The following is a 25,317-nucleotide window of genomic DNA, read 5'->3' as shown; positions in this document are numbered from 1 at the left end:
CAATAAAAAGCATAGTGTGCTGCAGGAAATATAACCCAAGCAGAAAAGAGGATGTCAATAATGGAAAAGCAATAAATGCTATAAAGTCTGTCTTCTGTGCTTATGTTCCAATAATAGCATACGTTCAAATTAAACCATGGACTATTTACCCAAGTTTGTTTTTTTGAAACAAAGTTAAATGCATTTTAAAAGTGATAGACTTTACCTCCTTCTCTTTGAACTATGTGATAGAGGTGGACATTGTGTAGAATACATTCCAGATCGTGGTCTGTATAGCCTTTATCATGCATGTCATCCACTGAATCAGGATAGATGACTTGATCACGAAGACTTCCAAGAGACATGTATGGCCTATAAAACACCAAGCACACACGAATCCTAGTACAGGGGCGCCTGGGTGGCTCAGTCGGTTAAGCGTCTGCCTTTGGCTCAGGTCATGATCTCCGGGTCCTGGGATCAAGCCCCACATCAGGCTTCCTGCTCAGAGGGGAGTCTGCTTCTCTCTCACTCTCTCTCTTTCCCTCCCTCTGCCCCTCCCCACCGCTTATTCTCTCTCCTTCTCTGTCAAATAAATAAATAAAATTAAAAAAAAAGAAGAATCCTAGTACAAAGGCATTTTAGTTTACTCAGTGTGACATTCCCGTGGTCTGAAAACTCCAGAGCAGACTTTAAATACCATATGTCTAGGATTACATTTATTACCTGGTGATGAGTATTTCTCTCTCAGGCATGACAGGATCATACTCTGTTATGTTTATGTAAAAATTTATTGAGACATAGCCACAAAAAAAAGTTGGGTATTTTCAGTGCAGAAATACATACCCTGTTTCACTGTATTTTATAAACATTGCTCCTGCATTTCATCTAAAATTATTTGGTTTAAATATTATAAAATTTGAGGTTTTGACCCAGCGATGTGAACAAGCAAAACTTTTTAAAAATGCTATTCATGAGGCACCTGGGTGGATCAGTAGGTTGAGCATGGACTCTTGCTTTCAGCTCAGGTTATGATCTCATGGGTGGTGGGATCCACCCGCGCCAGGCTCTGGGCTCGGGGAGTGGGGGGGGGGGTAGTCTGCTTGTCCTTCTCCCTCCCCGCCCTTCCCCCCAACTTGTGTGTGGGAGCATGCTTGCGCTTGCTCTCTGTCTCTCTCTAGGATAAACAAATAAATAAAATCTTTAAAATATATATATATATATATATATAACTTCCAAAAATAACAACAATAGGAGTGTGTAAGATCCATTGCAGCATTATCTGTAATTGCAAAATATTGAAAACAATCTAAATGTCCATCAAAAGGAGACTGAATAAACTATAGCACCTACACTATGGAGCTGTAAAACAGGATGTGGACGTTCTCTATAGAGTGATTTTCCATAATATACTTTTAAGTTGAAAAGCAAAGTGCAGAAGTAGATGTCTAGCAGGGCTTCTCAGCAGCAGCATTGTGGATATATGGAACTAGTCCTTCTTTGTAGTTGAGGGCTATCTTACTTATTGTAGATGTTTAGCAGCATACCTGGTCTCCACCCACAAGATGCTCCTACAGTAGTGACTCCTCCCCCCAAAAAAAGTCTCCAGATATTGCCCCCTGCAGGACAAAACCATCCCCATTTGAGAACCACTAATATACAGTATACTACCTTTATACGAAATGAAAGCAAAATAAGTAAGTATACATTTATCTGCTTACATTTATAAAAGGAAACACCGTAAACCAGAAATTAATAAAACCGGCTACATACTGGAGATTGGAAAAACAAGGCAGAATGGATAGGGGAGGGAGTGAGCTCTCTAAGTGTCCTTTCTGTATAGTTTTTACTTTTAGAATAATGTTAAATGTTATCATTCAAAAAAATAACATGACACCAATAACCAGCGAAGGTAGAAACCTTAAAATTAAATACAAACAGAAACAAATGAACTGAATGGTATATCCAATGAATAACAACCACCTAAAAGGGGAGGAGGTGCTGGTCCAAGTAACTTGAAACTGGTCACCCAATTTCAGTTGAAGACCAAGAGAACCACAAAGAAATCTTGAACCTTATTTGGCAAGTTTCTTGTTGGTAATGATATAGGTGTAGCAATTCTGAAACTATTTTACCTATCTTGCAGGACTGACCAAAGAAGTAAACATTTTACTCTTAGGAGCCAGGGTGCTCCCTCTGAAGAAAGAAGATACAAACATGGCAGGTGAGAAGGCAAGAAAAACTATAATACTTCATTTGAATTCGAGTGTCAGTATGAATTCATGCTTTAAAAAAAAATCTATTTCCTATTCTGTCTACACTCAGTATATCCTGACATTATCCTCTGAGAAGGACCCAACATCATTTAGGTAGTGTAGTAGGTTGAACTGTGGACCCAAGAAGATATGCCCAAGTCCTAAACCCCGCGTACATGTGAATTTGACCTTATTTGGAGGGGAAAAAAAAGGTCTTTGCAGATGTAACTAAGTTAAGGATCTCCAGATGAGATCATCCTGGATTAACCAGATGGGCCCTAAATCCAGTAAGTGCCCTTATAAGAAGAGGAGAAAGGAAGGGAAGGAAGTTATATGATGACAGAGACAGAGATTGGAGTTATGCTGTCCCAGGCCAAGGAATGCCTGCCACCATCGGAAGCTGGAAGAGGCAAGAAAAGATTCTATCCTAGAGCTTTCTTAGGGAGGATAGGCCTGTCAACAACTTGATTTTGAACTCCTGACTTCCAGAACTACGAGAGAATACATTTCTGTTGTTTTAAACCACCAAGTTTTTGGTTACCCAGCAGATTTTGGAAATAGGTAGTATTCTTGCACCAAAAAAAAAAAAAAAAGCATATCCTGAATCATAGCATCAGGAAACTACCAGACTACCTTAAAGAACTTTCTTTCTTTTTTTTTTTTTTTTAAGATTTTATTTATTTATTTGAGAGAGAGAGAGCAGGAGCAGAGGGAGAGGGAGAAGCAGGCTTGCCGCGGAGCAGAGAGCCTGATGCGGGACTCGATCCCAGGACCCTGAGATCATGACCTGAGCCGAAGGCAGACGCTTAACCATCTGAGCCACCCAGGCGCCCCTTAAAGAACTTTCTTAAAATAACAACAGTTCAGGGCTCCTGGGTGGCTCAGTTGGTTAAGCGACTGCCTTTGGCTCAGGTCATGATCTCAGGGTCCTGGGATCGAGCCCCACTTTGGGCTCCTTGCTCAGCGGGAAGCATGCTTCTCCCTCTCCCACTCCCCCTGCTTGTGTTCCCTCTCTCACTGTCTCTCTCTCTGTCAAATAAATAAATAAAATCTTTAAAAAAAAATAACAGTTTTGCACTCTATTTATATCAATGTCATTAAAAAAAGAGAAGCTGAGGAGGTGAGATTAAAAGAAACTAGAGCAACATGACAACTAAAATGCAAATGAACTGAGAAAAACAAGTTATTATAAAGGATAGTATTATGATAATTGGCAATATTTAAATATGAAAAGTTGTTGGGGTGCCTGGGTGGCTCAGTGGGTTGAGCGTCTGACTCTTGGTTTCGACTCAGGTCATGATCTCATAGGTCATGGGATCAAATCCCGAGTGGGGCTCCATGCTCAGTGGGAAATCTGCTTCAGAATTCCCTCCCCCTACCACTCCCCCACCTATCATGCATGGACTCTCTCTCCCTCTCTCTAAAATAAATAAATCTTAAAAACATATATTTATAAAAAAATATGGAGAATTGTTGGGGGCCATTGAGAGGACATGACTGCCAGTTGACCATGAGCTGGCCTGGGACAATCAGAGGCTCCTCACCCCCTCACATGTGGTTGGAATGTATGCTCTGACCACCACTCCCATCACTGCAACTTTTTCCAAGGAAGCAGCCTTGAGAGAGCAATGTGTTGTTGGGACCATCTGGATGCTATATGTGATTTAACCCAGTTAAGGCCTCTATACAAACTTAAGATTCTGGTGGGCAAGTGCAGAGATCCACTCACCTTGTAGCTGACCATGACAAACCTCATGTTAATTCCCCTGCTTCTTAAACCTGCCATCTACCAATCTGGAGTAGTCTCTTCCATCTCCTTTTGCCCTCCATGTACAGAGGCCAGTTTGTGAACCAACAAAAGTATGTTTAAATTTTTTTTTTAAGATTTTATTTTATTTATTTAACAGAGAGAGAGACAGCTAGATAGGGAACATAAGCAGAGGGAGTGGGAGAGGGAGAAGCAGGCTTCCCGCAGAGCAGGGAGCCCGATGTAGGGCTCGATCCCAGGACCCTGGGATCATGACCTGAGCCGAAGGCAGACGCTTAACGACTGAGCCACCTGGGCACCCCAAAAGTATGTTTAGGTAATAACATTATACCAGTGTTAATATTCATGAATTTGATTATTATACTATGGTTATGCTAGAAAATATCTTTGCTCTTTGGAAATACATCCTAAAGTAGTTAGGGATGAAGATTTATGATTGCTGCAACTTACTTTTAAAAGGGGAGGGGGGTGGGAGAAAGAGAGAAAGTTGAAGGTTTAAAATACAAATGTTTTTGTAGATCAATTGTCTACCTATTTTCCCATAATATGAAAATGATTCAGTTGAAGAACAGATAACACAAGGTTATTTTACAACAGACTTAACTAATATTTGAAAATAAAAATATTTATATTTTAATGATACATATATATACTCATATAAAGATTTTCAATGGGATCTTTACAAATATGGGAATCCCTGGTCATATTTTAAAAATTAAGATATAGGGGTGCCTGGGTGGCTCAGTTGGTTAAATATTCAACTCTTGCTTTAATCTGGGGTCCTGATCTCAGGGTCATAGGATCGAGCTCCAAGTCGGGCTCCGTACTCAGCGGGGAGTCTGCTTGAGATTCTCTTCCTCTGCCCTTCCCCTGCTCACTCTCTCTCTCTCCCTCAAATAAATAAATCTTTTTAAAAAATCGAGATATAATTCACATATCATAAAATCCACCCTTTTAAAGTACACAATTCAGTGATTTTTAGTATATTCACAAGCTCATGTAACCATCACCACTAATTCCAGAATATTTTCTTCACACCAAAAAGAAACTCTATACCCAATAGTAGACAGTCCACATTCTTCTCTCCTCCCAACCCCTGGCAACCACTAATCTACTTTCTGTCTCCATGGATTTGCCTATTCTGGCCATTTAATATACATGAAATCATACAATATGTGGTCTTTTGTGATGACCTTCTTTCTGTTAGCATACTGCTTTCAGGTTCATTCATGTTGTAGCATATAATAGTATTTTATTCCTTTTGATGGCTGAATAATAGTCCACTGTATGAATATGCCACATTTTGTTAATCCATTCAACAGTTGATGGATATTCCAGTTGTTTTCACTATTTGGCTATTATGAACAGTGGGCATACACCTAGGAGTGGAATTGCTGGGGCATATAACTCTTTGTTTACTTTTTGAGGAACTGCCCAGCTGTTTTCTGAAGTGTCTATATCATTTCTGGTCACGTTTCTTTACTATATCCCTATATCTTCCTCTCCTGCCTTTTTCTTTCCCTTTCCCTCTCTGGTCTAACCATATATTTTTTTTTTTTTAAATAGAGTTAGGACACACAGTTATTTGTCTATATTATATTAAACATTCATATAATGTGACAATATCTTAAATTAATATCTGGTAATAATAATAGCATAAAATAGAAATTGGCTATCAGAGCCAATGAGTAGTTTTTCAACTGGTACTCTGAGACTACTTAAAAAAGAAATACAAGGAAATCATAGTGGGCGGTACTTTTGCTAACTTCCGAAGTGATACCTGCTCCAATTTAATGTAAATTAAAAGCACAAATGTATCCTATACCTTAGTATAAACCCCAGATATAATTCAAGCTATAGAACAGCCATGACACAATATATAATGGAGACTACAATGATTAAAATACATCTGAACATTCATTTCACTAATGTTCCTTCAGGATTCTACCATAAGACTAAATTAACTGGCAATATTTAATGAAATCAGATTTTTATATCTACATTTCAAGGAAGACAGTAAAGAGTCATGGTTGTGATAATAGGCTTTGGAGAGATGGTTCTGGGCTGGAATTCCAATTTCACTATTTACTAACAATGTGACCCAAATTCTGAACTACAGCTACCTAATTTGTAAAATAACTTACTTTATTCCATTTGCTATGAAACCTAAATGAAGCAGTGTGTTTTTATAAAGTATAAATGAAGCAATGTAGTCAGAGCACCTCATAAGTATACGTACAAAGTAGGCACTCAATTATCCGTTACAGAAACAAAAGTTCATGTCTACTTAGGCTTAAGTTTGCTACTTATGTGAAAAGGCAACATCTTAAAAAAGAACAGATGCAAAAGAATTTCTATTTAACCAGCTAAGAGACTTGTGGTTTTATACCACATAGTAAATTTTTATTATTTTCATGAGATTAATAAATAACAAGTACCTAATTATATAAATTTTAGAAATTATATTCTGTTAAATGCCCAAGAAAGCATGTCAGGTTTACCTAGAAGTACTTCTTTTAGTAACTGGAGCACCACTTAGTTCACTGGAGCAATTTATAGGACCTGAAAGGTCAGTGCACATAAGGCTGCTCTATGCTTTCTTTGTAAGAACTTGGAAGAGCAAAACTTTGAAACTTCTTTAAAAGGCTAATTTATGTTATTTATAATTTCTTTATGATTTTTGAAATCTGTCGATTCTCTTTAATGAATAGATAAGGAAACATTTCATAAGGGCTCTTAAGGCAAAGTAAAATAGTTATGTTTTTGCAATGCTAAAGTTTTTATTGAGTTTATAAGTCTCATAATATTTTGAATATGCACTCTTGAAATAAAAGTCAAAACAAAACAGGGGTGCCTGGGTGGCTCAGTCGTTAAGCATCTGGCTTCGGCTCAGGTCATGATCCCAGGGTTCTGGGATCAAGCCCCACATCGGGCTCCCTGCTCCACGGGAAGCCTGCTTCTCCTTCTCCCACTCCCCCTGCTTGTGTTCCCTCTCTTCGCTGGGTCTCTGTCAAATAAATAAAATCTTAAAAAAAAAAAGTCGAAACAAAACAAACATGGTGTTTAGCTACAAACTTTTTAAATTCAATCAGCATGAAATTTAAATAAAATGCCAAACCATAAACATTTTATGATGCAAAATGAAGAACTGCAAATGTGTCCACATAACTTATATGAGCTATTGTTACTCAAAATGATTAATAATAGAGTATGAAAATTGCTGCTTTGAAAATTTATGTGAAGGGAATGCAGATGGAATTATACAAGAAATATTTATAAAATTACAAATTTATAAGGACTCAACAAATACTGCTTTATTAGAGTCCCTTTTCCTCTCAATTGTTTTACCATCATATAAAATGATAAAAATAACACATTCTATATTTAATGTGGTACATAGCAACTAAGGGTACTTTTTTTTTAAGGGGGGAGGGGCAGCTGGAGAGGGGTAGAGAGAGAACCTTAAGCAGGCTCCACACCCAGCACAGAGCCCAATGCAGGGCTCCTTTTTACAACCCTGAGATCATGACCTGAGCTGAATGTAGGAGTCGGCTACTTAACCGACTGAACCACCCAGGCGCCCCCAACTAAGGATACTTTGATAGATTTTATTACTATAATTATTTAAAAATATTATAAAGTTAAGGTCACCACCAAATTCTTTTGAAAAGCTATATCAAGAAAAGTAGGGATGATGCTGAATTTATTTGAAAGCACAGGAAACAGAGGACCCTATATCCAATGCTTATATGATTAGTTTGCTTGTGATCCTTTTCCAGCTCAAAGGCCTGGAATTTAACAGTTTAAGCTAGCTCAAGTTGCTCTAGTCTTACTAAAGTTATACATAATGGATAAGAACTTAAAGTACCCTTTACTAAGCTTTCCTTTCTAGATATATAGACCTATTCAGATTATCTTCTAAATATTTCAGGTACATAAGTTACCATGTCAGAAAGTTATTAGCTTACTTGCTCTGGCCCATCAGAGGGAATCACGCAACATACCTACTACAAGCAATGAAAGAAATATATTGCTTATAATGAGCAACTATCAGAAAGAAACACTAACTAGTTTTAATTTACTTCTCTAAGTAAAACCCAGAATCACCTCTATTTGTTGTGGAAAAGATACGGGAATAAACTCACAGGTATCACATTACAATTTAAGTAATTATTATTTAAACAATTATCATAATTGTTTTTCTTTGTAATCTGGGGTTACTTCAAATGCATCTACATTTAAAACTGTTAATAATAAGAGTAGAATTAAAGTTAGTTCAGATCAAATCTATTCCCAGTGATTATGGCTTTTTATTTTATATTACCAATGTCTCAAGGTACTTCTATAATTTGTATTCTACTCCGTACTTTTCTGTGTTAACATTTAAAAATCTGACAATTTATGATTGTTTTGGTAAAATGTACTAACATATATTATATTGTTATATTCTTCTGTACTTTTCTCTTTTTTATATTGTTCTGTATTTTTCTCTTTAATAGAGACAAAAGTAGAAAAAAGGAGAAGGCATTGAGAAATATCGGCTGTTTTTGTGCTTGTCATCTTTGGAATGATCATCCAAAATGCTAAATGTTTCATAGTCATCTAGAATTTAATTGTCAAAATGTTGGCAAAAATTTCACAGCAATATTAACTATATTTAAGCCTGAGATGTGTTAAGTTTAAGGTACAGCTAAGTACTGCTGTGTTACCATAGTGATAAGAAGTTAGCAATCAGAAAGCCATAAAATCTAACTATTAATAATTCATATAAATGTACACACTGGGACCAATCATGTCATCAGATCCTTTCATGAATACCAAGAATTAAATTTGAGTCCTCAATGCATAAGTCATTCCTAATATTCTTAAAAAAATATGTAGCAAACAAGAAGAAGTACTCAACTGAAAAGAGATATTAACTATTACTGCAATCACATTTTTAGGATGTTATTTCTAGGTGCCAAAACAGAGATGTGCACAGCCTCTGAAGAGCAGGGACTATATTTATTTCCAAGTAATAAGAATAATGTTAGTGGAATAATCAAAGTACTGCTAACCTGATGAGAATCCAAACTTCTTAAAAATCAACTTTGGTTAAGAGTATTTGTCATTAGATTGCTGTATGAAATCCCTGTTATTTGACTTTTTTGACCTACAAAAATTCTAATTCCATATGGTTCAACTTAATAACTGAGTCATAAAATAAGGAAAACTTTTAGACCCAAAAGAAGATTTTTCACCATTATTATTTTTATAAATTAACTGATAGAAGAGTTAAATATGAAAAAAAAATGTATCCGAAACATTTTTCCAAGCAACAGGAAACTATAGGAAATTGTTTACATTTATAGATTCCTTTAAGAGAGTTTTAAAAAACTGAATGTACCAATTACTACACAGGAGATACCAAAATGTATAATTTACAAGTTTGTCAGTCAATTGCTCAAAGATACTTATGCAGTTTACTTGCTTTGAGTCTAATAGTCAGAAAGCAAAGGAATATAGGTAAATTAGCTACAGCATATTACTGAGCCTTCTTCATGGCTAAAATAATTTCTTTTACAAGGGACATATTAAATGACAAATACTTATACCCATCATAAAGAGGATTATATGACATATCTAGTGCAAGAAGCAAAATAGTTTGCTTCCTAATTAGTGTATGGAGTCAGACTGATTTGGCAGTAGAAACCAAATCTGGGGCGCCTGGGTGGCTCAGTTGGTTAAGCGACTGCCTTCGGCTCAGGTCATGATCCTGGAGTCCCGGGATCGAGTCCCGCATCGGGCTCCCTGCTCAGCAGGGAGTCTGCTTCTCCCTCTCCCGCTCCCCCCTCTTGTGCTCTCTCTCTCTCTCAAATAAATAAATAAAATCTTAAAAAAAAAAAAAAGAAAGAAACCAAATCTGTGGAGATGTTCATTCATTCATTCATTCATTCATTCAATCATTCATCGTATGTTCATTGCACTGTTGTAATATGCCATTCTATAGATTCTATAGATTCAGTAGGATACCACCAGTGTGGTACAGATGTGCAGATGCACTTTCTGGCTTATATTCTATGAAAATTTGTTCAACAGCGAGTCAACATGGGCAAAGTCTGTTCTAGTAACAACTCCCACTCCCTAAGATTCGTCTAATTTGGGGGCAGCAAGACCAGTGTATGTATAACTGACTGTGTATGGGGCTCCATGAGTACGCCTGAATTAAGCCATATCACATTCTTCCTTTATTCCAGTGGCCCCTTCAGAGCAACATTCCTCTCAGGCAATGGCCCTGGGAAGCCTGCATCTTACTTAAATAAACACACTCTTTGTCTTTCAGAGGCTCTCCCTATTGGTGTTTTTGCACCTAGAGATCCATTAAGATTCAAAAAGTCCAAAAACTAGAGACCAAGAGGAAAACAGTAATCAAGATATTTAAACTAGCATTCCCCCATATTCTTACTTAGGTCCCTTTCCAGGCCACATCCTCATTTTTTTTTTTTTAAGATTTTATTTATTCATTTGAGACACAGAGATACAGAGAGAGAGAGAGCATGAGCAGTGGGAGAGGCAGAGGGAGAGGGAGAAGCAGACTCCCTGCTGAGCCAGGAGCCCGATGTGGGACTCGATCCCAGGACCCTGGGATCATGACCTGAGCTGAAGGCAGACGCTTAACCATCTGAGCCACCCAGGCGCCCCACATCCTCATTTTTTAATCTGCGATCTGAGGCAAAAAAAAAGAAAAGCAAGGATCTCACTAACAATACTTTATTGACTATGAGGGCACCCTCTCAGCCATGGAAAAAGGAGGCAAACTAGGTCTTCTAACCTCCCTTTTGATCTCATGTGCTCCTGGTTCTTTAATAGTCGTTATTTGGTTTTATATGTATGGGTTAAATGATGTCCTTCAGTAACATTGTTCTCCTATCCCTCCAAACAGGAAATCTTGGATTTGAAAGGTATTTATATAGAAACAATTCAAAGGGATGTTCATATTTTTAAGTATCTACAAAGCTCATTAGACACATGCATATCTTAGCTTGCAGTGGTGTCAATGTTGGTGTTATTGGTGTTACGTGTTTTGTTTATTCTGATGAACTTCTTAAATGAAAAATCTTTACTCTGTTGCAAAAGACGGTCTCTTCTTTTGACAAGATAAAGGTTAAATAATGACTTTTAATGTCATAATGCATAATGAAAATTAAGATTTGTTTTATATCTCTGCAGGAACTGTGATTTAATTTTTTAATTTTTTAATTTTCCTTAAAGATTTTATTTATTTATTTGAGAGAGAGTGAGCAAGAGAGAGAGCACAAGCTGGGGGATGGGGGGAGGCAGAAGGAGAAGCAGACTCCCCTCTGAACAGGGAGCCCGACATGGGGCTGGACTCCAGGACCCTGGGATCATGACCTGAGCTGACGGCAGACGCTTACCCGAGTGAGTCAAACAGGTCCCCCGGCCCCCATTATGCTAAAATTGTCTTGGATTATCCTCCACCTCCAGCATTACAAGGACCTCTGCTTCCAAACAATAGCTTAATATAAGTACAGATTTAGCATACCAAGCAAACAACCTTAGCTGGTGATACTTGCAAGATCAGGCAAAAGAGTAGTAAGTTTTCATAGAAATGTGCCCTGCTGCCAACAACAACCAAGACAAAATAACTTTAGAGTCAGACTTGCCTAAGTTCAAATATTAGCTCCACTCAGCTGGATGACTTCAACCTAAGTTTTCTCATCTAAAGACAGGGATACTAACACCAACTTTATGGGTTTTCATACAGAAAAATTAGAAACATATGTGTAGGATAGTGAGTAATGCACAGCAATCACTTGTCACCTTGTAAAATAACAAAACAGAACAAAACAAACAAAGTAATAAGGCCAGAGATGTCTAGCTCTTGCTAAAGATGCTCCAGGATTCATCAATTATTTAAGAGGTCATAATATTCTCAAAATAAAAATCAATATTAATTCACTTTATGTTAAAAATACATAGGCTGACTCTGGAAAACAGTATGGAGGTTCCTCAAAAAGTTGAAAATAGAGCTACCATATGACCCAGCAATTGCACTGCTGGGTATTTACACCAAAGATACAAATGTAGGGATCTGAAGGGGTACATGCACCCCAATGTTTATGGCAGCAATGTCCACAATAGCCAAACTATGGAAAGAGCCAAGAGGTCCATCAACAGATGAATGGATAAAGAAGATGTGGTACATATATACAATGGAATATTATGCAGCCATCAAAAAAAAATGAAATCTTGCCATTTGCAACGATGTGGATGGAACAGAGGGTATTATGCTAAGCAAAATAAGTCAATCAGAGAAAGACATGTATCATATGACCTCACTGATATGAGGAATTCTTAATCTCAGGAAACAAACTGAGGGTTGCTGGAGTGGTGAGGGGTGGGAGGGATGGGGTGGCTGGGTGATAGACATTGGGGAGGGTATGTGCTATGGTGAGTGCTGTGAATTGTGTAAGACTGATGAATCAGAGATCTGTACCCCTGAAACAAATAATACATTATATGTTAAAAAAAAAAAAAGAAGATAGTAGGAAGGGAAAAATGAAGGGGTGGAAATCAGAGGGGGAGATGAAATCATGAGACACTATGGACTCTGAGAAACAAACTGAGGGTTGCTGGAGTGGTGGGGGGTGGGAGGGATGGGCTGGCTGGGTGATAGACATTGGGGAGGATATGTGCTATGGTGAGTGCTGTGAATTGTGTAAGACTGATGAATCACAGACCTGTACCTCTGAAACAATTAATACATTATATGTTAAAAAAAAAACAAAAAAGAAGATAGTAGAAGATAGTAGGAAGGGAAAAATGAAGGGGGGGAAATCGGAGGGGGAGATGAACCATGAAAGACTATGGACTCTGAGAAACAAACTGAGGGTTCTAGAGGGGAGGAGTGTGGGAGGATGGGTTAGCCTGGTGATGGGTATTAAAGAGGGCACATATTGCATGGAGCACTGGGTGTTATATGCAAACAATGAATCATGGAACACTACATCAAATAAACAAACAAATAAATAAATAAATAAATAAATAGGAAAAACTAATTAAAAAAACTAACGATGTAATGTATGGTGACTAACATAACATAATAAAATAAAATTTAAAAATAAAATAAAATAAAATACATAGGCTGGTCAACTATACTTCAATTTAAAAAAATGCATAGGCTGTATCATTAAAGACAGGAGTAGAAATGCCAACAAAGAAAGCATGGATTAAATGCTGGCACTGCTACAAGCTGAGATTTCATGTCATAAGCTCTTCTGACTAAGAAAAACAATTGATGAAAACAGAAATTTTTGAAAGTGAATGCAAACTATAAAAGAATCATAGTTTGTTATCTCCCATAAATTTGGGACAGTGCTGGAGAGGCTTTAATTACTATGATTGTCTGAGAAAACATTTAAGGTCAAACACTGGTTTGTTTTTTTTTTCTTTTCAATCACAGGTAGATGTTTTTAATATGATTATTTTATTAATCTGAAAATAAGAGGCAGTGAATGCAGAGATCCAGAGATTTGATGAATTCCAGCCCTGGCTCTGAAATGCTGTGTAAATCAAAGTATTAAAGTCTCTAATCTCTTTGAACTCCAATTTAATTATTTAAAACATTCTATTTAGCATGACTTATGCAGAGCATAATCAATATGTACTGTTGATACATTGAAAGATAGAAGTAACATTATCTATATTTAATTTTCCTTACAACCTATTTAGTCATGCTATCATTCCTGCATACAATCTAATTTAGGATTTTCATGTTTCATTTAATTTAAAAATGTGATTCATAACTACTTTATTTATTAAGCATTTAGTCTAGAAGATTAAACTACGTGGTACTTGAATATACTATCCTGTGAATGAAGTAGTAAAAAAATACTGAGTTGATAAATGAAATGTTATTTATAATTTCAGAATATCTTCTGGCAAAAGAGAATGAGATGTAAGAGAAGTTATTGTCATCTTTTGTTATGTTTCTTGAGGAGCAGTAACAGACTAAAATTTAACATATACGATTATATATATATATGATGTATATATAATAATATGCATATGAATATAAGAAAAATCTGTCATTTACTTATAGAGAGGAGATAAATTCCTTAGGTGGAAACTGGGCAAATGGCAGACCTACAAAGCACCAGATAACTTGAAAAAGTAATTCAGAGAACTTCAGCATAAAGACCACTTCAGCAATGCTTAACAACCTAGGGAATGGGTGCTATGATTTCCAGTACGTACCAATGGCATAATATTAATGGAGTTGAATTAATAAATATTTACCTTTCTCAGCTTGGTGTACTAGAGGGAGGGTGGATAGGACAAACTTGCCTAGAAGTGTCCAAAAGCAAGAACAAAAATTGCGTGCCTGCTTGGCTCTGACACATTTCTGATCTATTTAGTCACTGGAGAAACATCCAATTCATGACAACTATTAAAATCCTAACTTTCAAAACCTAGATCAAAGGACACACTGTTATATTGTAGTTTTTCTCATTTTGAACATCTGCAGCATTTCTTGCCTTTCTTGAGGCACTTATTCTGACTTGTATTGAAGTTGGTTGCATGTTTTTGTTTATAACCAAATTTAACATAAGCTCCACATTGAGAGTGACTGTGTCTTACTCATTGTCTATCCTCCATAGTATCTAATAGCAGGGCTTTAATAAATACTTAAAATTTAGAAAAAAGAGTAGAGTATCGACAAAGACTAAAGTACATTAACATTCCCAAGATATAAAGTATGATATCCTAGCCATTTCACCCCCCCCTTTTCTTGTTTTTTTCTTTTCTTTTTTCTCCTTTTAAAAAATATTTAGTTAAACTTAATTTGACCCTTATAATACAATCCTTCTCCCACTTTCCTAACCTTTTATTTCTTAAATTCCAAAGTAAAGGATGGACAGAAATTTGCACAAGTTACCTTTTCATATAAAATTATGGGAAGTCTGAATCTATTTCAGATCTGTTGAATGTAAGTATTAAGGCATAAGGATGGAGTAGTAAGAAGATCATGGTAAAAATTTCTGTCCCAAGATACTTCTACCAAGGAAGGGTAGTGAGAGCAAGAGCTCTGGGAACAGAATTACATAGTGGGTTGGTGCCCAACTGGAGACTGTTGCTGAGGAGAAATATGTACACAAATGGTCCTCTGGATGATTAAGAAAAAAAACAGTAATATAAAGGAACACAAGGGGGCGCCTGGGTGTCTCAGTCGTTAAGCGTCTGCCTTCTGCTCAGGTCATGATCCCAGGGTCCTGGAATCGAGCCCTGCGTCGGGCTCCGTGCTCCGCAGGAAGCCTTCTTCTCCCTCTCTCACTCCCCCTGCTTGTGTTCCCTCTCTCACTGTGTCTCTCTCTGTCAAATAAATAAAATCTTTAAAAAAAAGAAAAAGAAAGGAACATAAGATTTTGCTACCTTTTGTCAATAAACAACTATTTCTTACGTCTTTCTTCCCTCCTTCCTTCCCTCTATGTTCCTCCCCACTTTCTTCTTTCCTCTCCTCACTCTCTTTGCCCCAACCCCTATCAAGATGTTTCAAATCCTATTTTGGTGAATGTTAGTATATAATAATGTTTTGTTAGCAGGTGAGCTAAACAAATAAAAGATTGGGCTTTTGAGGCTTTAACGGCTGAAGATAGAGACATACTACCAAATTACTACGTGACTAATGGGTCATAAATTAGTGGATTAGTGAATGCAAAAGCAGGAAATCACAAATCTACCCTTAGGTAGTTGGGAAGACAGGAAAAACTGCACCAAGAATTGACAAAAGAAATTCAGGATCTGTATCCAACTGGAAGACTTTTCTGGAGGGTCAAGATGGCTAATAGTAGGAAACAATGAGTTTCCATCATCAGTTTGAAGGTTACATTACAGTCGCATTGCTCAGGACATTCAGTCTTGAACAGTCTAAAATTGCCCAAATATTTTTTAAAGTCACACTTGAGCAATACTAAGCATTTACCATATATTATTCCATAGATTTAGAGTAGCTAAATCTACATTAGAGATGAAATTTTTCTTTGCTAAAACTTATCAAATGTTCTAGTAGTTATCATACCCAATCATTAATGAAATAGGATAAAAGAAAGCTGTTTTGAAACTAATTTATCTAACACAACTTTTTATTTGTATTCTTGAACTAAGGCCTAGATTTTTGTTTATCTGGTTCTCATTATTAACATTGTTAAAGTATTAGAAGACATTAACTGGAATAATATTGAGGAGATTTCTCAATTTCTTAGGAATTCAGATTTTCCAGCTTGCACACTGAGCCATAGCAACATTCTCTGAAGATGTGGTTTAAAATATGTGTCCTAATTTGCTTAATGACAAATTTTTTCTCTCAGTAGTTCTTTTTTCTTTTGTATATAAATGACATTACTAGAAACCCACTTTAACAAAATCCACTCCTTTTTTCCCCATGAAAATAACAATTAATATACATTTGATCACTGCGTGGAGATCCATCCTCTATCAAGAAGTCTTTCAGTCAGAAAAAGTGAAAACAGGGAGATTATTGTAAGGTCTGTTTATAACTTAAGAAGTTTATTCTGTAGGTACATAAGACTCAATTCTGTATTCACTTTACAGGTTTTTTTTTTCCTGCCAAACTAGTACTTAACCAATATTCTGTTGCTATAAAGTAATGCAATAAACAGATATCTCATTAATGAGAATATTCAAAGAAGAAATATTTAAGAATGCCTACTGATAAATACTTTGAAAGAGGTTGTAGCACCTTTCTTTGAAATCATAAATACTTATAAGATTATTTTCAAGTTTTCTTGAAGAAAATAGCAGCATTTAGAATATAAGAAATAAATACATTTAGACTCTCTTGGTTTACATATACATTTCAATATATTTTATGCTTTTTTGCAAGATCGGTCTTATAAAATTTTAAACATAAAAACAAATTTTCACGTTTCTAGAAGTTATATAGTCAAGATAAAATTACTTTTAACAGTAATTATTTTAAAACACTTTAGCCTTAAAAAAAATAGAGTTTGCACTTTCATTTCTCCTTAACTAAGTTACAGTTGACCTTTTGCTTAGGCAACAGTAAATTTTAAAATGAAGAAAAAGTTTCCCAGTGATTTATGTTTGTTGCAAAATAACACAGGTCTCTCTGAGGGCAAACACTGGAATTTATGTACTTTGTGTTTTCCCCCACTTTTAAAAAATTTGGTAAAATACACATAACATAAAATTTGCTCTACCATTTTTTATATGTACAGCTTAGTGGTATTTTTTTCGTTTTTTTTTTTCAGCTTTATTGAGATAAAATTAACATATAACATTGTGTAAGTTTAAGGTATACAACATGTTGATTTGATATACTTTATATAGCAAAATGATTATCACTGAAGTGTTACCTGATGACTCTATAACCTCACACAATTACCATGACTTTATTGTGATGAGAACATTTTAGACTCTCTCAACAACTTCCAAGTATATAATATGTTACTGCTAACTGTAACCACAATGTTGTGCATTAGATTACCAGAATTTACTCATCTTCTAACTAGAATTTTGTATTCCTGACCAACATCTCCCCATTTCCTCTACTCTCCAGCTTCTGGTAACCATCATTCTATTCTCTGTTTCTCTAAGTATGGCTTTTTTAGATTCCATCTATAGGTGCTATCATATATTGTCTTTCTTTGTCAGAATTATTTCACTTAGTATAATTGCCTCAAGGTCTGTTTCACGTTGTCACATGTTCTCTTGGCTGAAGAAGTTTCCATTGTACCATATCTTCTCTTTCCATTCAACTGTCAGTGGACACTGAGGTTGTTTCCACATTTTGGCTATTGTAAACAATGCTGCAATGAATATGGGAAGTACAGGTATCCCTTCAAGATCCTGTTTCCATTTCCTTTAGACATATACAACCAGAAATGGTATTGCTGGATCCTATGATAGTTCTATTTTTTAATTTTTTGAGGAGCCTCCATACTGTTTGCCATAGTGGCTGAACCAACTTACATTCCCACCAATAGTGCAAAGAGGTCCTCTTTTCTTCACATCCTTGCCAACACTCGTTATCTCTTGTCTTTTTGATAATAGTCATTCTAACAGGTGTTAGGTGATATCTCATTGTGGGTTTGGTTTGCATTTCTCTAAGGGTAGTGATGTTAGCACCTTTTCATGTACCTGTTGGCCATTTGTCTTTGAAAAAAATGTCTATTCAATTCCTCTGCCCATTTTCAAATCAGACTGTTTGATTTTTTGCTAATGAGTTGTATGTATTCTTTATATTTTTTGGATATTAAGCCCTTATTAGATACAAGATTTGCAAATATTTTCTCCCCTTCTATATGTTGATGTAGGGCCAACCTATTGATTTTTGCTTTTGTTACTTGTACTTTCAGTGTTATATCCAAAAAAATCATTCCCCAGACCAATGCCAAGGAGCTTTTCCCCTATTTTTTTCTAGGAATTTTAGTTTCAGGTCTCACATTCAAGTTTTCAAAATCTTTTTTTTTTTTAAGGATTTTATTTATTTTACTTGACAGAGAGAGACACACAGAGAGAGAGGGAACACAAGCAGGTTTCAATCTTTCACTGTTGAGTGTTATGTTAGCTGTGGGTTTGTCATATACGACCTTTTATAATTTATATATATGATTTTATTTGAATTAAGAGAGTAGAATTCTGTGATAGAATATTTTCCTCGTGATTTTATGCCTTATAACCTAAATTAAAAAAATAAAATCAGTCTACTTAACACATTAATGTCTGAAACTTAAGCTTTGGCAGGATAATTTAGTTGTCAGATTCAGAAGGTTTCCCCAAAGACTTTAAAGCATACAGAGGAAGAGACAATGATTCTGGTGCTGCAAAATGTTATCTATTTTATGGTAAACATAAGAATTCATGACACTGCTCACATCCCACATTTTCTTATTGCCAGTGCAGTTCATTCTCCCATACTTCAAGTAGCATCTTACTACTAACATAAATCATACTTTAAAGCAAAGAGCCCCGGGCGCCTGGGTGGCTCAGTTGGTTAAGCGACTGCCTTCGGCTCAGGTCATGATCCTGGAGTCCCGGGATCGAGTCCCGCATCGGGCTCCCTGCTCCGCGGGGAGTCTGCTTCTCCCTCTGACCCTCCTCCCTCTCATGCTCTCTGTCTCTCATTCTCTCTCTCAAATAAATAAATAAAATCTTAAAAATAAATAAATAAATAAAATAAAGCAAAGAGCCCCACAAACCCTCATGTGCCTAACTACAACATGTGGTCTAAAAATTAGACCAGTGGCAGGATGGTACAAGCACTTTTTAACAAGAGAAAAGGGGCAAGAGAGACATGTGATAGTACCATACTTGATGTAACTTTTATATTTGTTCTGGTTCTGTACTTCCAGCCTAAGTGCTCTATTAGGTTCCACAGCATAGTCTTCTAATACATTAGGAGTGCTCTGTGATTTCTACCTAACCCCGGGTGATGACAGATGGAAAAGATGAGCATGAGTGTGTCTCTTCTTCAAATTTCATTTTCTCTCATCCACAATAAATATTCCAAATCCTCACGTATAACTTTGTATTTAGATGTTTCTAAATTGTTATGAGGAAAGATGGCTAAAGACTTCAGAAGAAACTGTATTCTTTTAAAATATTTCTATGCTTTACACTCATTCGTAATTTTTTAAATTAAGGTAGTTTCAAATCATTAATTAATAATATAGCATGACTGTAATAAAGACTATTTTATGGAGGCTCTTAAAACATAGTGAACAATTTTAGAACCTATGAACGTATGCAGCTTGATAAAGAGATTAGTATACTATCTAAGTACAATTTTGTCTGTGAGAAGAGATCATCTGAAACCTCAGGCAATCAAATTACTCCTTTGACTAGCCTGCTCTTCCTTGAGATTAACATCTATAGTCTTTGAGGGCTCATTATATCTAGATAGATGTGAAAATAAAAAGAAGGGGTCTTGTCCTGGAAACTCTTATAATCAAAGCAATAATAAAACTTTTTTGGATAACTGAATTTGTATTTCCTTAATAGTTTCTCTCAATGAAAACATGCTTAAAGATTATAAACTGAGGATCCTAAGGAATCAAGATAATTCAAAAGCAAACTGAAATTTTCTTGTGATATAAAATATGTACCTACCTTTGTGGAATATAGAACATATGTTGGGGAGGTGGTTTATAGAGGACTCCTTCATAAACAGGCCAGAGCCCACTTAAAATTCTGAAGAGAGAACTTTTCCCACAACCATTAGGACCAGTTATCAAAAGATGCATTCCTTCTTGTACCTAAAGTAAGAAATAAAATTACAAACTGCAATATTTTAAAATGATTTCATTTGGCAGCATTTAAAAGTGATTTGTTTTTTAAAAACTTTCAAACACATGATAACCCAGGGTACGCAAGGAGTAAAAAAAAAATATATCAGGATGGAGAACATCAAATTTGGCTTTTGACTATGCTCTGAAGCTAAAAGCATGATAAAATAATCCAACTTCAAAGGAAATGGATTTTCTTGGAATGAGTACTGCCTTTCTAAAATTTTAATTGCGGTCTCATCATCAGATACTACATACATATGTAGAAACACAGCCACATGGGAAATAAGAAAGTATAAAATTTTTAATTAAAACACATTACATTTTACTTTATTTATATTAATATTTGGTTAAATTTATATTGAATTCAAATAAAACTTTGTTGTATTTGTCAGTTGGAGTTCTTAGCTACAAAGCTATTCTAAGATCCAGCTGGGTAGCTTAATTTTATACTTCAGCAGTCTGAAATGTTACACAATCACAAAAGCCCATAATCAGACAGATGAAATGATTCTAATTCTGTTTTATTCACAGATGGAGAAAATACATTTACCAAACCAAGACAGAGGAAAGCAAGAGGATTATAATTTAGTCTTATGTCTAGGAATGAATTTAAAACCTATATATAGGGGCGCCTGGGTGGCTCAGTCGTTAAGCGTCTGCCTTCGCTCGGGTCATGATCCCAGGGTCCTGGGATCGAGGCCCGCATCGGGCTCCCTGCTCAGCGGGAAACCTACTTCTCCCTCTCCCACTCCCCCTGCTTGTGTTCCCTCTCTCGCTGTGTCTCTCTCTGTCAAATAAATAAATCTTTAAAAAATAAATAAATAAAACCTATATATATATGTACATATATATATATATATATATATATATATCTTAGAAGTTATTTATCCATTATCAACTGGATGCTTCTTTTTAGAATCTTCCATCTTATTTGTCATTTAAATTTAAGCAGTTAAATTTCATGAGTTCCCATTCCACCCAATAGGATCAGGAAGTTGTCTTAGTATGGTATTTAAAGAGTATTGGAAAGAACAAGGGAAAGGAACAGCAGTTAAAAATGTGCTCTAAGAACAATGATAACATTTCTAAGAACAAACAATATTTTATAATAGTGATTAAAAAGTGAATACAACATCAAAATATGAGAGGCAGAAATCTACAGTATGCTTGTAGATAAAGCTTTGTATAATATGGATACAAATATCTAAGTATTAATGATACAGAATATATCATATTGAAAATTCAAAGATGAAAAACATTATATTACTTGGATTATGCCAGTATAAGGGGTTAGTTCCATGTCTACACATTGTGAATAACATAAGCTGAAATCTTTTTGTTGAAAGAAGGTGGTGGAGAGAGGGAGGAAGGGAAGGAAAAGAGAAGGGTTGGGATGGAGTTAAGATAAAGGAACTAGGAATGTATATAATAAGTACATGTAAAGCAAAAATAGTTCAGTTATATAGTCTGTCTAAATAATTAGACATTTCCTTGGTAAACATTGATTATTTACCACGTGCCAGACATTCTTCTAGGCACAAGGGATACCCAGGGCTACCCAAGACAAACTCTCCTGTTCTCATGGTTTACATTCCAATGGGAAAGATGGCAGAAAAGACGTGAACAAAAATTAGGTAGTGATAAATACTATTATAATAGCAAAATAAGAAAGATGCATTTGGGAAAGATGATGGCATTATGAGGTTGGAGGCGGTGGCGGGGGGTGAGGAGCGCTTCTTTTGATTGGGTGGTCAGAAAATCCTCTCTTGAGGAGGAAATATTTCGCCTGAGCCTGGGCAATAAGAGAAAACCAGTCAGAGCTGGAGGAGGAGCATTTCAGGCACTGGAGGCAGCTACCACAAGGACTTAAGACAGGAGTGAGCTTGAGTCTAAACATTTTACTATAGACATTTTTTCCCCCCAATTGTAGCCAAACTGAAAAGCTATTTTGATAGACTAAAGTTCAAAGAAAATCCCGGGAAGAGCCCAAAAAGAATTAATTTTGTGATTTGCTGTGCTCTTTCACTAGAGAGAGGGTTAAGGAAGTTTAATTTTGTAGAAGCATGAATACTTACTTCCCAAATGATTTTTTTAAAGGTATGTGCCATGGCAAAAGGCATATTCACAAAATATTTTAATAGCATCATTCTCAGGAATTCTCAGATTTTTAACACATTTGGAGTCATAATAGAAGCCTTTTCTACATTCAAATTATTTTATTGGCATAAGTGTTCTTATGTTTAGTAAACAGCAAGTGTGAAGCAAAAATAATTCCCACATCCATTGAATTTTCTTCTCCAGTTTTTTAATTCCACAATGTCTATAAAAGGATGAGAACCTTTTCCTCTAGAAACCTGTTTATTTGTCAATGCATACAGGAAACAGAACTTTTATTATATTTTAGGGAACTGACACTTTAAATAAAACCCCCTGAGTCAGAAAAATACCAATTATCATAAAGTGTACTATATTAACATATATCTTTGTAGAAGTTCAAAATTCATGACATTTTCATTAGATTAAGTATTTTAAAATTCATTTTTTATAAAAAAATATACTGAGCCCTGAATTTTTTTCACAGAGCATGATGTGTCCACAATAATGTAGTTAGTAGGTGCCAGAATTCAAGACTTAATTCTATTTAATAAATGGAGCAATAAGAATTGATATTACAAAACCTAACCTGACAAATTCTATATAAAAAGTCATAAATTATAAATTGCTAAACTATTAATAAGTAATTAAACCTTCCATGTATGCCTCTTCAAGTAGTTTTATTTCAAATCTACTTAAGATTATGGTACATCATTAAAACCTAATCGGTACTCATGATCAGATCCAAGTAAGTAAATCACTCTGTAGGTCTATAAATGGAAAAATAAAACCTAATCAAACTGTAGTTAGAACACAATTTCTCTTATATTTATTAACACAGAATTTCCCTATGTTCAGTACATATCACCTTCCAGCACACTTACTCATTTGCAGACCCATCTTTAAAAATAATCCTAGACTGAGGTCCATACTAAAATCATTAGTACATGTATTATCATGCTTGCAGTTCTGTTACCAAGTCCAATCATGTCTTTGTTTGAACTACACTTAGAAGCCTTCATTAAATCATTTATGCTTATCTGCAAATTATTGTGTACTTAAATTCCAAAATGTATGTTCAAATTTTATAGTGTTTTAAATTAGGGCCTCAGGTTTGTTAAAGAAATTTTTACATCTTGGTTTCTGTAATCAAGACATAGAACAATAAATAACAAATATCTCTTATTCTCAACAAAATTAAAAACTAATCCACGAATCTTCTATTTTTTTCCAAATGGAAAATGAGATTATTGGAAATATAAATTAAATTTAGAAAATATTCAATAATGGAGGTAAACTTGCTAAGGACCTCTTTCCTCATATTTTAGTAAATATATTACAATATAGGCTTATATATTTTGAATAATCCCTATAAGGAAAAAATTAAAATTTATTTCCAGATATTAATTTCTGATGAATTTTTCTATTGTTCCCAAAAGTTACCTTGTATAGGCCCTCAGTGCACTGAGAAATTTTGATTTTCAACCTGGCAAAAAAGCAGTAGAAATCAAATTTCTCTTTCTCTTTGTTTTCTGAAGAAGTAACTGCTTCTGTAATTGAGCCACTGTGCATACCTTTCTTGATTTCCCCTCCTTTCCATATGCTCCTCCAAGTATTTAACATAAGGTACATGAATTCTGAGTTGTTTTGTATTAGTGTGATGGCAACACTCAGAAGATTCTTGAATATCATCTTACTTTGAAGTTTAGCCTGGAAGCCACCACTTCTCCCGTTGGTGTTATTATGGGAACATTCTCACAAATAATTCCATGATCCACATCAATAACTCTTCCTAAAAGTTAAGGAATAGTTTAAGTTATAAAAGCTACTACATGTTGCATCTACATCTAAAGCAAATTTTAATGTAAATGTGGATTCTGACACATATATTTGGAAAATCTTTCTTTCTCAGTAACATGATTTTACAATAATCTAATGTCAATGTCATAATGAGAGCATGATGGGATAAACTCGATCTGATAGAACCCAGCCATATTCTTTACAATTACTTATTTCACTAAATTAACCTTTCCCACAGGAAAAAAAAAATGCAGCACTGCAAAAAGGGAATTAAGACAAGGAAGAGTACAATTTTTAAAAATGTGATAACCAAACTTAAGTTTAAAAACTTCATAGAATCACAGACCTGTACCTCTGAAACAAATAATACATTATATGTTAAAAAAAGAAGAAGAAGAAGAAGATAGTAGGAAGGGAAAAATGAAGGGGGGGGAATCGGAGGGGGAGACGAACCATGAGAGACTATGGATTCTGAGAAACAAACTGAGGGTTCTAGAGGGGAGGGGGTGGGGGGGATGGGTTAGCCTGGTGATGGGTATTAAAGAGGGCACATTCTGCATGGAGCACTGGGTGTTATACGCAAACAATGAATCATGGAACACTACATCAAAAACTAATGATGTAATGTATGGTGATTAACATAACAAAATAAAATTTAAAAAACTTCATAGAAGGATGAAGAACAATAAGATGTTAGCTCTAATTCTGTGTTTGAATTTTAAAAGCAAACAATTTGGGCAGTTTCCAAAACATATGGGCAGTTTCCAAAAATAATTCTAGAAATTTGTCCTAAATACAAGTAGCATAATTTTTTTATGGTAATGTTAGTCACCACTCCTCAAATTGCGACACTAATTTTAGGAAGAACTGTTTAAATAAGCAAGTATTAGTTCTTTGTAACTGTTAAACGCTATCTTCTAGAAATGTTTGGTTCTGTTGCTAAAGTAAACATTTAAAGGGGCTCCTGGGTGGCTCAGTAGTTAAGCGTCTGACTTCAGCTCAGGTCATGATCCCAGGGTCTTGGGATCGAGCCCAGCATCGGGCTCCCTGCTCCAGAGCCTGCTTCTCCCTTTTCCCCTGCTCATGCTCTTTC

General features: G+C 35.5%; 1 protein-coding gene across 1 annotated transcript in view; it reads right to left on the bottom strand.

Annotated features, from left to right (window-relative positions):
- The window catches only part of ABCD2 (ATP binding cassette subfamily D member 2), a 65,258-nt gene that overhangs the window by 23,855 nt on the left and 16,086 nt on the right, over positions 1 to 25,317 (bottom strand). The window contains exons 5-7 of the mRNA XM_035027909.1: positions 24,122 to 24,216; positions 20,152 to 20,297; positions 206 to 351 (exon numbers count right to left, since the gene is read on the bottom strand). Coding sequence (XP_034883800.1) covers positions 206 to 351; positions 20,152 to 20,297; positions 24,122 to 24,216 — 387 coding nt within the window. The remainder of the gene's footprint in view (positions 1 to 205; positions 352 to 20,151; positions 20,298 to 24,121; positions 24,217 to 25,317) is intronic.

This window comes from Mirounga leonina, unplaced genomic scaffold (assembly GCF_011800145.1).
Source record: "Mirounga leonina isolate KUSES-001 unplaced genomic scaffold, KU_Mleo_1.0 Mir_201, whole genome shotgun sequence".
Taxonomy (NCBI): domain Eukaryota; kingdom Metazoa; phylum Chordata; class Mammalia; order Carnivora; family Phocidae; genus Mirounga; species Mirounga leonina.
Note: the sequence above shows the minus strand (reverse complement) of the source record. Positions and strands in the feature narration are given on the sequence as shown.